We start from the raw sequence: 17,892 nt of genomic DNA, 5'->3' as shown, positions 1-17,892 counted from the left end.
CTTCTGTTTTATGGTGTTTTGTTTTTTTCTTTTTTTTGGCCATGAGGCATGTGGGATCTTAGCTCCATAATCAAGGATTGAACCTGCATCCCTTGCATTGGAAGGTGAAGTCTTAACCACTGGACTGCCGGGGAAGTCCCCATAAATAGCTTTTTGTGTTAAAATTTCTTTTCAGTCTGTCTTCCTTTGCCAGGACATGGAGAACCTGAGCAGGTTCCATGTTATTAGGAAGGGCTTGTGACAGCTGCTAGAAGTATAGTCTGTTTTTTTTTTTTTTTTTAATAAAAGAAGGGGTGTAATAGTCTCACTTCAGAGATTTTGAGGTCACAGCGACATAGAACAAAAAGTCAGGAAGCTTGAGATGCCGTGATCTTTGATCAGGAACACGATGAAAATAGGATCCATCACATGGCAGTACACTGCCATAACAGTTCAGTGCTACACAATTAAGGGACCGTTAAAAGCAGTATTATTCAATGGATGAGAAGAGAACAATCCTGAGAGACAAGCATTAGGCACCGAGATTCCCACGGCTCCTCTGCTGATTGTCTACTCCTCCACTGGTTGCTCCCCATCATCATTCTTCTGTGTGACCTACTGAGGCACCCATTATGGTGATCATGTTGCTCCAGCCTCTGACCGATTCCGGACAGGGTGTGTGAACCAGTCTCTCAGGGCTACAGGTGAAGAGTCTGTGGGGCCATCTGGGAGAATGTCCCTTCTCGTGAAGAAGGAAACGTAGTGAAAGGGTTCCCCACTCTTCCTACTCTGGATCTGGTTAGATGAGAATAAGATCCCTGCAAGGCCGCAGCGATTCTGTCACCAGGCTGAAGACGAAGCTAACCCACAGGAGATGGCAGAGCCAAGAACTCCCAAGAGATGAGACTCGTCACACTGTCTTATTTATCTCTATATTTTCAAAGTCCCCACCGGAGTGCTGTGCACATAGTGAGGTTCTATGTATGTTTGTTGAATTAATGAATAAATACATGACAATAAAGTATATTTTAAAAGCAATCTTCAAGCTTTTGAAGAAAACAGAGATATTGAATGAGTAAATAAAGATGGGAAGAATGAAGAGTAGATGAATATTCAAATAGAAAATGTTTACAAATAGAAAGTGGTATACTATTTAGCGCTAGAAATAAAGATTGGGTAGACGATACAATTTCCTGGATAGAGAAGAATTTTGGGTCTGAGTGACTGAGGAACATTGCATAACACCCTAATCTGAGTTCTCCAAATTTTATGTTTAGTTCAAGTCAACAGCTTTTTTTTTTTTTAAGCATTTCCAGCATGTGAAGGAAGTACTAAAGTTTAAAAAGGCATAGAGACTTCCCTGGTGGTTAATAGTGGTTAAGACTCCATGCCTCTAATGCAGGGGTGTGGGTTTGATCCCTGATTGGAGAACTAAGACCCCACATGCTGTGTGGTGTGGCCATGAAAATATTTTTAAAAAGTAAAAGACATAAAACATAGTCTTGTTGGAGTAGTTATAGGTGTTCATATCCATATGATCAGCTCTTGTAGTCACTCAATTCATCATTTTGGGTTTAGGAATCTGGATTAGATAAAAGATATGACTTTCTAGAAATAAAAACTGTCACTATTTTGAATGTATGACTAAGAGGCTGCACACTTGCCCTGGTTTATAGCCAGACCTCCTGGGAGCAAGATGACTAAGTACAGAGATTTCTTTTTTTATCTCCGTGACTTGGATTCCAATCAGTGGTGCGCTGTGGCCAGTTTGTACCAGTAAGAAAGGGTACACATCTCTTCCCCACACTATGTTCAGGGTCTTCACGTTGGTAGCAGGAAATCAGTGAAGATGAGAGCGTTTACACCATGACAATTGACAAAATCAGGGTTTTGCAGAGTGCTGGTTTGCCAGCACATTGCTGGTTCCAATATGGTAGGAATGCAAGTGCCAGTTCACTAGCGGAGCAGAAATCCTCTCAACACGGAGCATGTGGTTATAAGAACACAGCCGCATCATAAGGACTAATCCCTAAATAATAAGCTCTTAAGGACAGGGGCCTTTGATATATCTATATCACCCATTATGCACATCAATGTGCTTTCTGGATAGTAGATGCTCAATACAGGTTTATTTTGTTGAAATGTACTAATGGCACAATCTATATTCCAGTTTGAGAGACACAAAATCATGAGACTGTTTTCACATTTGTCATGATCTGTGTATTTTAATAACAGTGACAATAATCTGAAGAATATTGATGAAACAATTTTTACAGTAATTTAGAATTTTTTCAAGGGCTTTCAAACTCATTTATCATTTTTTAATCCCTGCGCCCCTGAGAAGTAGACTGGGAAGGCTTGTATGACATTAACTCAGAGCTTTGGGGTTGGTAGGGGGTACTCCAATGGCTTTGTAATTACTTTGTTTCACTGTGTCTTTCTTTAGAGGCTATTTGGTTATAGAAATGCATCACCACCTAAAACGTTGGCTCTTTCTTCCTATGGGCCAGCTTCCCTTTATACCTTAGCACCTCCACAGAGAAACCAACCAATACATTTGGTCTTCTCCACAGCTCTACTTTTGGATGCTTCATTTTGCCAGAAAAGTAATCATCACCATTTACTAATTACTTGAAAGCCAGTGGCTAGAATTCTGGTTGACAATTGACATAAATTTGAGGAAGCTTCCAGAAAATTTTAAAGGTACCCATTTAAAAAGGTACCCATTCCAAGTTAATTAAGAGATCATCCAGACTTTCTTGGGTGGCATTTAGATGGATAAAGAAGGAAGAAGAAAGAACTGGGAAGGGGGGTGTTTTCTTTGTTCTCGCCCACTGTTTTAAATTTCACTTGCCAATCTGTTTTCCCACATCAGCATGTGCCACCTGACAGGCTAACATCACAATAAGCTAAGGAACCCACATTTAGGAAAAAATAATTCTTGGTACAGGTTACACGCTGGTAGCTTATAGGCCCAATTAGGTATCCAAACATTTTTTGTTTAGCCCACATTGTGTTCAGACTTAATTTTTCCAAACATTTAAAAATTCTAACTTTCACCCAAAAGTCTGTTTTTGAAGTTTAAAAAACTAATAATAAAAATGACTTGATTACATCAGGTCTATGTACTTATAAGAACTGAGGGTTGGTTCAGAAGCAGCCAAATGATCTCACATGCCTCTTGGGCAGTCCTTTCACCAGAGTTTTTACCACTCCCAATGGTATTGCAATATTTACACACAAGCCACCCTATCTATTGGATCTAATTAGGCCCAGGATACATTTGAGTGTGTGGTCTCTGCAGTGATTTAACATTTTAACTGAAGTATAATTTCACTTTCAGAACACTCACCCATCTCAGCACTTCCTATTTGCTTCCTTCTATGGGTACCCTCCTGAGTGCCAGGCACTGAGAAATCAGAGAAGGTTGAGGACAGGCTCTCTCTGCTCCAAGAACTTCTAGGATATGGGCACATGAGTAAACAAGTCACTGCAAGATACCGTGGGCTGTGCCCCCTCACACAGACTACATAGGCCAGAGGGAGCAGTGGCAGATTCTCTGAGGAATGATGTGGAAATCAGGGACCTTGTCAAAGATGGTGACTAAGAGAGAGTCTTGTGAAGTCAACTGGAGTCTCTCGGTAGACAAGTCAAGAGGGACATTCAACAATAGAGAGATGTGTGAGGAAAGAGGTGCCCTGCTTTTAGAATAGTCTAGGGTCTCTTGGGCTTGAACATCCTGAAACCATGCCTCACTGGTTGGGAGCAACCCATCTTTTGCTGAAGATTCTCAGTCTCCACGTTCTCCAAGAATAACTGTACTTATATCTGGAGTTCGTCTTTTCCATGATTTTGGCCTAACAGCTAGTGGTTGTTTTCTGTATCTAAGGAAGGCCAGGTCTTCCTATATCTGTCTCGTACCAAAGTCAGGCAGTGAGGAATATGAACCTTTGATAAGCTCCTGGGACAATGCTGTCAGTGACAAATAACCAAGGACAGAACTTTCCAGAATTTTCTTCTCTTTTCTTACTCTTGGCACATGATGGTTTTAGGAATGGGCATCTGTTCTATGAGCATCAACAGCATCTACTTATTGTTATCCTAAGTTATTAAGCGCAATAGAAATCAACCCACGAGCCTGAGAAGAGTGAGTGCTCAGTAAACGTTTATAGAATGAATGATTATGTAAGACTTTGCCAAACATATAAAATTGGTTCTTCCCCATACCATTTTTTTTCTGTGCCAGTAGCTATCACATTTCACCATTCCACAACTAATTTCAAGGGAACAATATCACAACAAAAATTAGCTAGTTGATTTTAACATTAGTCAGGCATAACTGACTAAGTTTAAGTCTGGTAAATAGTACAGAATGCTCATCAAGTCAAGTTAGAGCTGTCCTAATGATGCTAACTCGGGGTTCACAGTACTGCAATTTTGTTCTTCCCACCAATTTAGTATGAGGCAAACCCTTCTGACTACTATTTATTATGTATAGTTTGGGGGTTGCTATTTAGCATTGTACAGAAAAAACATAATTGAGCACATTTCCAATGTTTACCTTTGATACTGGGTTGACAAAAAATTTTGTTTGGGTTTTTCCATAAGATGTTTAACTTCCTAAAAGTCTAATCCATGAGTCTAACTCATGGGGGCAAGGCTGGGGATACAGACGAGGAGGAGCCCAGAAATTCTTAACGACAGTTATGGTTGGGTAAACATTTATTATTTGTTGATGACTTGAATGTTGATTTTACTATCATGACATGAATGGTAAATTTAATGACAGTGGAATAATCACAAAATAGAAACACAAAGTAGAAATTAAATGAAAAATTGTAGATAAAAATGAAACTGTTTTCAAATTTTAAAGTATTTTTCAAAGATTAGCTATTTACTTGCTTTATTTATTGAACATCTAACTATGTGTGGATTTTTTTTTTTTTAATATTTACAAATGTGGAGATGAAGCTTGTTGTTTGCACAATGTTCATTCACTCACTAATACCCAACTTCTGATTTGCCATCATTAGTTAAGTAAGACCTCTTCTGAAACACACAGAAACTATATATATATTCTCCCCTCACTTAGGAAATTTTGTCTTTGCTGATGAAATAAATGCAAACTATCTCATTGTATTTGAAGTCTGTCCTTTTCTAATTAATTTTCAAAATTCAACCAGATTTTAAACCAGCTTGGCTGTCAAACACCTTAGAAATTGGGTTTAGAAGTGGTTCAGCTCTAAACTGCTCAGAAAGTGCATGGAAGTTTCTCTTTGAAACATGGTATTTTACATATAAAAACCACTGCAGCAACAACCTGACTCCCTGAGAAGCACAGGCAGAAGATGACTGCTTGCAATTTGCATGCAGGTGCTGAACCTCTGAAGTGGTATTAAGGGATGAGCCAGGGTGGATTAATTTCCAGTCTTTGATATTCATTAACTCCAGCTTCAGAAAAAAATACAAGGAGATGACACAATTACCCTCAGAGCTTCACCCGTGAGCAGCAGCTTTACAATCTCAAGTTCACAGTGCCATCCTAATTGATCAAGAAGGGGCACATGCCTTTAGTAAGAGGTGAAAAAGTAGAGAGCTTAACTATAGCAGTGATGGTATCGGACTCTGGGACAGTCAAGCCCACACTGGAAACACTTAGCACAACAGTCTACCAGTGTTTCTTCTCTAAGTGACCTGTCAACAGCTAGCCCTCCATGGTTTTGTAACACATCTCTGCCATGCAAGACTTAATTTTGGCCTAAAGTGACTAGTGTCCATTGTGGTATCAATGTTCATTTCACTTGATGAAACTAGAGTTTAGTCTCCTCTGTATTTTTATTTACAGATCACAAAACCTTTGAAAGAGAGGTCCTTAAGAAAACCTCTCAGTAAATAGGATGGTGTTTCCATTGGAAGGAAAAACTGGAGTCATTAAGCTCTCTCAAATTCTTTCTGGAACAAGGTGGCAAAAGAAAGAGAGACCATGAGGGAAGGAATGTGCTTGCAGCATCTAAGAGGGAGCGATGCTGGCTGGATGTTTACTTACATCTGGAGCTTCAAAGATTTCAGGGTCGTGGTGTAAGATGGGAGGAAAGATGACGACAAAATCTCCCTTTCGCAGACAGCAGTCCTGGCTCTCTAAATGAAGTGTCAAGTCCTCTTGAACGAAACGAAAGATGCCAGAAAAGGAGCAGAGTCGCAAAACCTCGAGAATGGTACTTTCTGAAAGAAACAGGCAAGCATCATTTTTATTAAAATACGACTGCGTTTGAAAAGTACTCTCATTTAACCATCAAAGCTCATTACCAATAACTTCAATTGACAGGGAAATCCTTTCCCAATCAGATCCATCAGAGCAGCAAGAGGGAGTGGATGCGGGCTCTGGATGGGAGAGGAGGAGGGGAGGGGTGAGATAGTGTGGGGCATTTCACAGGCAAGACACAACTCTGCTGTACTGGGACAGAAAGTCATTAATTAGGATTTTTTTTGTAGGAAAGATTGATCTGCAAGACAGGAAAGCTGTGTTGGGGTACACTCTTTGGAAATTAAAACTGTATCCCAGTTAAAGTACACCCCTGGTGAGTTATTTCACCAACCTTCTGAAGAACAGCGATGCCTTCAAAGCCAGGCTTAGGCATTTAATATCCACTTAGGCAGTTAATAGTAAAATAATTGTAGTAGTGCTTTCTGAGACAGCTTAACACTTAATTTCTTTTATGCTAGCTGTAAATAAAATGTGAGTCAGCATTTGCTGGAAAAATTTCAAAGGGAAAATACTTTGAGAGTATTCAGAAGAAAACCAGATTTCTCTGTGGCATCCAGGGAAAATAGCCACCATCATAACCTGGAAGATTCCAGAAGCTGAATGTCCTTGCTTTCCCAGTGGCCTTCACCTTTTGCTCCTAGCACGACAGATTTTATGGCTAATTTCCGGCAATTTATCCTGGCAGTTTGAGGAGGAATTCCTTTGGGAATAATATGCATAATTTGCATAAATCATTCTGATAGCATGCACATCAGCATGTAGCTGCTGTCTAGGTCTGCATCTCTGCCTTCATAATCAAAACTGACTATGTTTTCACCAGCGCGAATGGGTCCTAGAATAAAAAGCTTGATTCTTTCTAATCAGCAATGTGAAAGAAGAGCTCCAAATTGAGCGTTTTCTCCCTCCTCCACATGGTAACAAATGGTTGTGTTTATGGCTTGCAGTTGAGAATCACACACACACACACACACACAGAGCCCAGTTTCTTAGTGTTCAGTAAAGCTCTGAAATGTAGAATGACTAATTATTAGATGATAGAAGCAGGCCACTCAGGGAGGGCTTGCATCAGCCAAACAAATAAAAATAAATGTTATTTCCCGAAAATTGAAATCTATGCACAGCTTGCATGGGGATATCTAACAGCTTTCGGGACCTTCTCCCAGGAGGTTTTCCCCTAAGCATGCATTTGTCTAAAGAAATGAGGCTGCGGTTCGCTCTGTGTGGCCAGTGTGGTGATTCGATGTGACGCACAGTGAGACCGTGCATATTCTTTTAGACTGCCTTCGTTATTATAATCAGGCAGAGTCAAATCGGTTTGTTGGTGATGAGGCCAGAAAAGAACTTTGGTTTTGGAACGGGGACTCTACTGCAGATAGCCACAAGGCGCCTGACACGACGGATTTCAGCTGGCAGGACACCAGCGACCAACATTTCCATGGTGCAAAGCAAGGGTCAGCTTCCCATGCGCTGCCGCTGGCTCTTGCTGAATCAACAGCAGCGCAGCATCATTTTAGCTTGTGGTGTGAAATGGTAGCTGACATATGCAGCAGAGCTGGGCACCCACCGGTCCAGTAGGGGTGCGGGAGGGAGAAATACAAAAGCACGGTAATTGCGGGCTGGCCGCTGTGACGGGGCAAGCATTGAACGGTCCGAATAACACGGTCAAATCCCATTGGCTGACGTGCTCTAGGGGAAGCGTGGCAGCTTGCGGCCACCACAGGATCACAAATGACAATCGGGCAAGCGTATCTTAGGCGGAAGTTAATCACAATAATGGAGCCCAAAGTGTGGCTTAGCAGTTGGATCGCAAATGACAAATCTGTTTTACCTTCCAGTACCAGTTATGTGCTTGAGATGAGGCTGGCTCTGGGTCTGAGCGGTCATGCGATCATCATCAGAGGACACAAGTCATGAACATTATTATCCTCAGAGGAGAGGGGGGGCTTCCATGGCTCTGCGTCACAAGGTACAGACACAAAAGCCATAGCCTCGTTGCGGGCCCCAGGAAGAACACGGGCAGGGCTATACGTTGAGAAGAATGACAACTGCACAATAAAAAAAAAAAAAAATTGCAGCCTCGACTTGTAGTTGTCATAGTTGAGCAGACACCAGCCAGTGCCACTGACAGACCAGCTGGGCCTTGGGAGGCCGTCCATGCCGCACCAGGAGGTAGAGTAAATTATCCTACACGCCAGAGCAACATCTGTTTCTGTGCTAGTGCCGAACAAACAAGGCAATTGAAAACATACCAAGGGATAACCAAGCAACAGATGAACATGACCCTCATTTTTTCCCCCTTCTCACACTCGAGGTGCTAAACTTCATTGTGCAAGCACTCCACGAAAGAGGGGCCAGGTTGGTTTGAGAAGGTGTTGTCAGAGAGAGTTTACATATTGCCAAAATGGAAAGAAAAGCCTGATAGTATTGTTATTCTTAGAATCTTCCTTCCCCCCTTCTATCTGCATTTCTTTTATACCAAAGCTAGCACTCAGTTCTCAATTCGCTCTAGAATTAAAAAAAAAAAAAAAAAAACTTTCCATACACTTATAAATATTCAGTCTTTAAACCTAATTTGCTATACTTAGTTCACATGCCTTCAAGCATTTGTCTTCCAATTTCCACTGAATAAATGCGTACTAATGAGAACTAGAGCAAGCTGCTGAGGCAAAGCTGGGTGACTTGGGTCTGGCCTGCCACCAGCTTGTGATAGGCGGGCAAATTGAGTTAAAATGAAAAGTCTTGTCAGCTGAAATTCAACATGGTAGCCAAACAGCAAGCTGTCAATCATTCCAGCCAAAACAAGGGACTGCAGGTAATAAAAGGTCATCATGATCATTAGTGCACTTGGCTCTCATAGGCAAGTTAATTTTAATTAAATGTGATCTCTATCTGCAAATGTTTTATAAAACTTATTGTGCATAATGGGTTGTTAATTTATACTTACATTTAGCAGGTAATGGGACCCTCTACTTACTAAACGCACTGTAGAGAAATGGCTATCAAGAATGCAAATATTTGGAGGATCATTTATACCAGCCACTGCAAGGTGCCAACACTTGCAATTGTGAATACAATAAGGCTGCTGATGTTTTATGAAGAACTGAATTTTACTGACCGGTATCCCCAGGAAATTAGACTGCAGAATTCCCACAATGAACTTGCAATTCTGAGCCTGCCCTGTCTCCTTCACTTGACTAGGAGAGATTTGTTTCTATTTGTAGGATATAAAAATATTCTGATTAAGTATCTTTTCTAAGCAAAAAGCTGAGGAGCATGTTGAGCTAAGAAGCGACACAATGTGACTGGGAAAGAAAATGGTAAAGAAAAAGAAATGCAGGTAGAAAAAGATATATATACTTTCTCTTCTGCCCTCAGATCTCAATTCTGGCTGTAATAATTGACAGATGATTCTCATTTGCAGATTTAAAGTGCTGAAGCTGCTTATGACAATCAATAATGCATGTTACAATGCAAACACAAACAAGCACATCCAAGTTTCTGCCTCACACTTAGGCCGTGTCTGGATGTGTGGAATGAATGTACTGTGACATGGCCAGGCTGTTAATTTGGGTCATCTTAATGATTGGTGCAGACTGTCACACCATCTGATTAGCCATGGTGATCGGTGGATAGCAATGATGGCTGGAGTGAAATAACAGCCAGCCTCTGCTGAAATGGGCTGGGGTGGTCTTTAAAAAGAAGGTAGACAGGAAAGGGGATGGAGGGCTCTGCAGATAGTGCTCTAGAAGACTGAGAAATGGAGTGAGGCTACAGATGTGTGTGCCAGTTTTTTTGTAACTGCCTTCAAGACAGGTGAGAAGCTATTGAATAAATAAGACATTATCATCATCAGATAATCTGAAGCCAAATAACTACTTTTTGGCTCAAGAATTGTGTATTTTAAGTATAGTTAAAAATAAATCTGAATCAGTACGCATGCCTACTTTCACTCTGCACTGCAGACATAGCTTTTGGTTCACTGCTAAAACACAGAAATGTAAATTCAACATTCATAGAGTCAATAAATAGACTACTGAGGTCCTTCTCTGCTCAGGACACTGGGCTACTGCTGTTGGTGGAAAAGAGAACAGAGATTATGGATGTTCCGCAGGGTCCTACTGAAGATACTGTTAAATTTCTGATTGGATAACTCCAATGATGGCATTCCGAAAGTCCATTTAGTTAGCAAGTTATTTTCCGTATTGGCTGAAATTTTCCTCCCTTTAGAATACACAAAGGCAAAAAATTTTGAATCTCTCTTCTATATAACAGCCCTTTAAAAATATTTAAAGACAATGATCATGTCATTTTTGAATTGTATGTCAGAGATGATAACGGCCTTTAGTCTTTAACTCAATTAGTCAACGTGCCTCTTACAATGTGGCAGAGCTGGGTGTGCTATTTCAGCTGGGAAAGTAGACAGGAACTACTTTGCCCTAGATACCACACTTCTATTAATATTTTGTTGGATGCATACGAACAATAGATTTTTGAAGTAATAACACCATGGACTTGTGTTAAGCTTTCTGATGTCCCAGAAGTATCGGCTCTGATGGCACGCTTACAATCACCTGAGGTGGTTTTAAAAAAAATAAATACTCCATCTCAGGCCGATGGCGTCAGAACCACTGCATTAGGAAAACCTTTACACTCATGGTTTTGAACCTTGGTTGCACATTTGAGTCCCTCAGCCTGTACCTCAGACCATTGAAATCAGAACCTTTGAGGGTGGGACCAGGTGTGAGTACTTTTTTAAGCTCCGCAGATGATTCCAAAAGCAGAAGCACATGGGATCTTAGTTCCCCAACCAGGGATCAAACCCATACCCCCTGTCTTCAAAGCACAGAGTGTTAACCACTAGACCACCAGGAAAGTTCCTGAGAACTATGACTCTGAACCTAAACCCTCCTCTGCTGGGCCACTCATCTCTTTCCTTATCCTATTCTTACGCAGTTGATGTTTGGACCTATGTACAATAATTTGCATTCTCTTTATATTTCCCTTTCAATCCTTGCAACACCTGTTTCCAGCATTCATTATATTATCTAGCCCTCTTTGCTTTGTGCCGAGTCAAAAACTTGATAAATATCTAAACCTGTATTTTTCACTTTTTTGACCACTGTCTCCTTATGTTACTTATAAAAAATTCCATCAATTATTTCTAGTGTACACCTTGTGGGAGATGCCTCTCTCCCCTCCTCCAGTTGGAGATTTCTAACATGAAGTGGAATTTGTACCTCCTGTATAGCCCCACTGGAAGAGAGGATTTTGTTAAACTTTACTATTGCTGTTTAAATTATAGACACTCTTAATTTTTAAAATACACAATTTTTTAAAATAATGAATGAGCTTTTTCAAAATAACACCCACAGTTATGACAAACATAATACATCACACTAAGATGTTAATAGTGAGGCAGACTGTGCGTGTGTGAGGTATATGGGTATTGTCTTTGTAACTATTCCGCAAATCTAAAACTATTCTAAAATAAAAGTTTTATTTTTATTAGGAAAAAAACACAAAATTACAATGTGAACCTCTTAACCCCAACCTTACCCTCAAACCCAACTGCATTTGAGAATTCATGATATATATCCTTGTGAAATATAATGGTCAAGGTCTTGGTATATTTCTAGAGTATTTTTCCCTGAGTTGACAATGTTCATGGATTGGCGTTGAAATTAGGTAGACCTGACATCAATTTCAGGCTCCGCCACAACTAGTTGTATGATTTAGATCGGTTAACGAATCTTTCTGCACCTTGTTACCCAACAATTAATAAAGATAATATACTTGAGGATAAGATAAGTTTACTTGAGTTTACTTACATGTATATAAGTAAGTTAATACTTGATGATGATGAAGTAAGCTAATAAGTCTGCTACATAATAAAATAATAATTATTAATATTGTCATTCATACTGTCTCATCCTGAAATTAAGAATATAGTTAACTCTATCACCTTCTAGCTCACATTTTCTGGTCTCTTCTATGTGCACATCACAGCTGGCTTTGATGAATCAAGATACAAAGAACTCCTCTCCCCTCTTTGTTTGGACAAATTTCAAAAAAAAAAACAACTCCTTTTGGGACTTCCCTGATAGTCCAGTGGTCAAGAATCTGTCTTTCAATGTAGAGCACATGGGTTTGATCCCTGGTTGGGGAACTCAGATCTCACAGGCAAATAAGCCACGCACCACAACTACTGCACATGAGTGCCACAAGGAACGAGCTCGCAGGACACAACCAAGACCCTGTGCAGCAAGTAACTAAATAAATTAAAATATTTTTAAAAACTCCCTTCCCTTTGCATGTTCTACTAATATAAAAATTTTCCTTCCTGGTTTAAAAATAAATTAGCATTCCTTTTATCCTTGTGATCCTTTTTCTTACAATAATAAAAATTCAAGATATCTATCTTTAAAGAAATTATACTTAGAATACATAAAACTCTTTTCTTAAGGAGGTAAGATGCATGTACACTCAGTCCATGAAGTGCACTGTAAATATTTAATTCTGTAAGTCTTGCCTTTCAGCTTAGAGTTCACACCCTTCTGATAGAGATACCCATGATATAGTTATGACTAGATACAGAGGTCATCTGTTCTGGGACTGTTCATATTAAAGAAATTGCTTCAATCTGCATTAAACAGTCATCTGGAAAAAGAAAAAAAAATGGACCAGATTTTCTAGAAGATTCAATTCTGGTAATGAGCAACACTGGCCTCTGCTGGTACCTGAGGCTGTGATGAACAAAGTCTACCTTCTAGATTGCTGAAGGTGCTGTCTGTACTCAGGTGGATCTCCAGGCATTTGGGGTTGGTGGTGGTCCATTCATTGATGATAAGTGAATGATGAGGTCTCTACTCTAGTGATAGACTTTAATGGCCCCAGTTATGGCTCTGGAACTTGCCGTTTCTTCTGCTCGAATAAATTTAAACTTGCCTGCTCTAATGTTGTTGTTCAGTTGCTAAGTCATTTCCAACTCTTTGGGACCCTATAAACTATAGACTACCATGCTCCTCTGTCCATGCTGTTTTCCAGACAAGAATAATGGAGGGGGTTGCCATTTTCTCCTCCAGGGGATCTTCCCGACCCAGGTATCAAACCCACAATTCCTGCATTGGAAGGCAGATTCTTTACTACTGAGTCACCTGGAAAGCCCTGTCAGCTCTAATAGCACAATTTTAAAATAATCTTTTCTTTGAATAGTGAGAAGTTGAGAGTAAAAAGAGAGCTGATTAATTTAACTAAATTGTACTGGATACAAACACATATTCCTTAAAGTTTATTTGCTTTATTTCCCGGTATATATCATCTGCTTCATAAAATGCAATATAAATTACTTGAATTTATGGGAAATGCAACCTTGATCTTCATACAAACCATAAATCTTCTACCCAGAAAATACTGTAGATCCATGTGAAAACAACTACCCAGAACTTGATGCAAATTTTGTGCATTTGAAGAAAGGGTGTTAGCCGCTCAGTCAGGTCTGATTCTTTGTGACCCCATGGACTATAGCTGCCAGGCTCCTCTGTCCATGGGATTCTCCAGGCAAGAATACCGGAGTGGGTAGCCATTCCCTTCTCCAGGTGGCGTTCCCCACCCAGGGATCAAACCCAGGTCTCCTGCATTGCAGGCAAATTCTTAACCATCTAAGCTACGAGGGAAGCCTCATTTGTGCATTTGGTCCCCAGTAATTCTGAAAAAGAAAAATATAATAATGTTCATATTTTAATAATGCTGGGGTTATTTTCCTTCTCCAAGCAAATATAAAATTACTTTGATAATGTATGCTAAAAACAGCATGACTGAATAAGCTAGCCAACTGTCACTACAAGGCAAGCTTCCTGCTAGTGCCTCTGATGGGTCTTATCCTAACCAGGGGGAACAATCTCTCAAACACTTGGACCAGTCTTTTTAATGTCAACTGGTGGTCAACACTGATCAAGACCTGTAGGGCCTCTATTCTCAGAAGTTCCCATCAAAGAACCTGGAACATATTTTAAAAATATGAAAAAAATGTAGATTATTGTGGGCTAAAATACTTGTTACATTGTCAAAGGAGTGAAACAACAAACATCTTTGTCCAAAGGGACCTGGAATAGAGTGCAAAGAAAGCTACAGGATGAAAGGTCAATACAGAAAAAAACCCAACAAAACAAAACAGAATAATTCGCTGATGAGGAATTTAACTTTGGGAATTAAAATTTACTCACATGATGACAGTCATCTTATCAAAACTGGGAAAGGAGAATCCACTGTCATCAAATGCTCATTGTTACTGGCACACAGACCTACATAGATGTTTAAAAGCAACTTAGTCACTTCTGACTTCAAACATATCTGAAAGGGTGACCACACATATCTCGTGAATCTTTTATAAAACAGTGACTCTTTTCTAAAACATGGATATTTCACATGAAGTAATCTGTAGTTGTAGCCTGCTCTTTTCCCTCCTTCACTGCCTCCTTTTCTTCCTTCATTTTTTTTTCTTCCCCAAGTATGTTTAAATCGCAAATTTCCAGGGAAAATCACTCTTACAAGTTTTGGAGAATCATACACTGTAAGCTGTATATGACATCCTAATCTCTGCCTAAAAAAGACACCATTTTGGGGGAGAATAAGTATGTTTTACACATAAGCTGTCTGTTTGAAATACTTTCTTTTTCAATCCCAAATACCTTTCTTGTTAAGATACTACTGCAGTGTTTGGAAAGCATTAGCACACCAACAGATGCTCAGAATCAAATGACTTAATAGGCATAAACTTTTTTTTTTCCAAATAATTGCAAAGCTTTGGTTTAGCCTTTTGCATACCTTACATAGTTAATTACTTAGGCCTTAATGTTTACATGCAATGAGAGCATCTACAGCTATAAACTACATAATTTATAATTGATGTAAATGGGTGTTATTATGTCAATTAGGCAGCTGTGTCCTCCACCTCTTGGTAAACAGCTTTGAGTGATAAACTGAGTTTGCAGAGAGGTACCTTCTTTTCTTCATAACAGATAAAAATAAATTACCAAGGTAGACCAGGCTGTCCAATTGTTCTCTGGTGAGGTAGATGGAAAATCCGGGCCCTTTCTTTTGACCTGTTGACTGCAGTAAATGGTCAATTTCGTCACGCAGCACGGCCATAGCTTTCGGGTTCCGTAGAAGGTAATACATTGCCCAGAACATGGTTGGAACAGTGTTTGTCACAGAGGCCCAGAGCAAGCCTAAATGATGTGCTGGGAGAAAATAAGTGAAAAGGAAGATTAATAGCGTTTATTACACTGATTAGATTTGCAGTGTGCTAATTAAAAGATGTTAGGACACAGACCCAGCCAAGGATCAGTGCATGCTAATGAGGACCAATAGGCTTCTGAAGTCTAATTTTCTGCTTAATGAGAATAGTTTAAAATGTAATGTGTGTGTGGTGGGGGAGGGGAGGAGGGAGAAGAGATAAGGGGAGTAAATGCAGCTTAGTTATACTCTTTCTCATTATCACCATTAAGTATCTTGCATTACCATCTCAGCAAAAAAAAAAAAAAAATCAATTATCACAAAGGGTTGTTTCAGAGTAAAACATTTTATCATTAGCCAATTAGAAAGAGCATAAAAATTCTCAAGGTCGCCATTTTGTCTTTTTATTTCAAAGGTCTATTGTAAATTATTTTATTTTAGACAAGTTATCATTCAGAAGTTTCTTACCTCCTATTTCAGTGTCCTTGGGCGTATAGTATTTCTCCAGGATATCATTCCTTCTTTGAACAACTTCAGACATTCCTTGTAACTTAGCTAAGCTTTCTATTGTCAAGTCTTTTATGAGTTTAGTTCGAACAGACTTGATGTTTCCTAGAAGCTCAATGGGTATGCCTGATGCTAAACGTGTGAATTTTTCATCAAATTTTAAAAAATCATCTTTTAACTCAGTAATAAATGTTTTCTTATCATCAGCAAGAATATTTCCATATATGGTTGTAAATGTCATTTCGAATATTACTGAGTTGCAGAATGGCAACAAATATTCCGTGCTCCAGCTTGTGGTTTTTAAAAGTTGGGGTTCAAAAACTTGTTTCAGATTCTGCATTGTGCTTTCCATCAGTATGTCCAAATGCTTCCCTTGTAAAAATTGATAGGTACTATGAATCTCGTCGATGAGGTCAGAATCTGTTAACATCTTTTTGATAGAAAATACTCTCTTTAAGAATTTATTAGTAAATATTTGAAAGCTTAATTTTTGATTTTTTGCCACTGACGTGTAGTGGAAAGGATCCAGGATAAATGTTATGTACTTTCCTAAAAGAAATAAATGAGAATATGAATTCATGTGGCCATACAACAAAAGAAAAAAGATATCTGAAATTTGAGAATATCCTACTGAAAGTTAGAAAGACCTTAATCAACTCATGTCTCAAAGGATGCAAAGTACAATAAAAATCTATTTGATTCAAAATTCCACTACATGTTTCCTTTTAAAATGGAAGATGGTGGGAAAACCCTAGAAGTTTCAAGTTAAATATTCTGAAATTCTTAATAACTTTCAAAAATATAGCTTATTCCTCAGATTTTTATTTTAATGAACTACCAAGATATTTAAGTTATCTTTTAAATAGTCTCAACAGTCATTACTTAAACATTTCTCATATTTTTCCTCAATAATAGACTCAGAAAACAAACAATTCAAATTGGTAAAGTATATTATCTTAACTTTGATTGAATACAATTATTTTAACTCGAAGATTTGGAGTGAAGCAAGTACTCACAAATGAACATCTAATTCAACACTAACAAGTCACAAATACCAATATTTTCATTTTTATAGATGAGAGTATAGTAGAGGTCAGGGAGATTCACTAACAAGGCTGAAGTATCATACTGATTTGTGGTCAAAAGAAGATTCCAAAACTAGAACCCATCCATTCAAGCTTTCATGAATTTACTTGACATTTATTGACATCCAGGTACTTGGTTGAATCTCTTTCCTCTTAAGATAAAGATGTAAAGGAACCACTGCATCATTATGGACAGTAAGAGAGCAGAGGTGGGAACACAATGTAAGAGCAGCAGGAAGTGGAACCCGCTTCTGTCTGCCTGGAGTGATCAACAGGCATTCTTTGAGGAGGTGACATTTGGCATTTTCCATATATTGGTCCAAAGTTAAGGTGCTGGTTAAAAATACAGATTCCTGCTTGATTCTGACTCAGATGGCTCCGAGATGGGACCTACAAGTCTTTCAGGTGGTTCTTATAAGAAGGCACACTAAGGAACTTGGCCCTCTGATACAAAAGAGCTGACTCATTCGAAAAGACCCTGATGCTGGGAAAGATTGGGGGAAGGAGGAAAAGAGGGTGACAGAGGATAACATGGTTGGATGGCATCATCAACTCAATGGCTATAAGTCGGAGCAAACTCCGGGAGATAGAAGGACAGGGAAGCCTGGCGTGCTGCAGTCCATGGGCTCGCAAAGCGCTGGACATGACTAAGTGACTAAACTGCAACATCACCAGCACCACTAAGGCACAGACTCACACTGCAGTCTAGCTCTCAAAACTGGCAGGGACCGTGGAGATTCCTGGTTGCACCCTCCCCACCCCCACCACCCCGGGCATTTACCAGTGAAAGAAAGGCAGGAGAAGCTAAAGGCCAGGATTGTG

General features: G+C 39.4%; 1 protein-coding gene across 1 annotated transcript in view; it reads right to left on the bottom strand.

Moving 5' to 3' along the window:
• Positions 1–17,892, bottom strand: part of LOC104994819 (25-hydroxycholesterol 7-alpha-hydroxylase) — a 175,798-nt gene that overhangs the window by 9,447 nt on the left and 148,459 nt on the right. The window contains exons 3-5 of the mRNA XM_010848485.1: positions 15,947–16,534; positions 15,277–15,483; positions 6,026–6,201 (exon numbers count right to left, since the gene is read on the bottom strand). Coding sequence (XP_010846787.1) covers positions 6,026–6,201; positions 15,277–15,483; positions 15,947–16,534 — 971 coding nt within the window. The remainder of the gene's footprint in view (positions 1–6,025; positions 6,202–15,276; positions 15,484–15,946; positions 16,535–17,892) is intronic.

This window comes from Bison bison, unplaced genomic scaffold, assembly GCF_000754665.1.
Source record: "Bison bison bison isolate TAMUID 2011002044 unplaced genomic scaffold, Bison_UMD1.0 scf7180017864267, whole genome shotgun sequence".
Lineage (NCBI taxonomy): Eukaryota > Metazoa > Chordata > Mammalia > Artiodactyla > Bovidae > Bison > Bison bison.
This window is presented reverse-complemented; position numbering and strand designations above follow the sequence as displayed.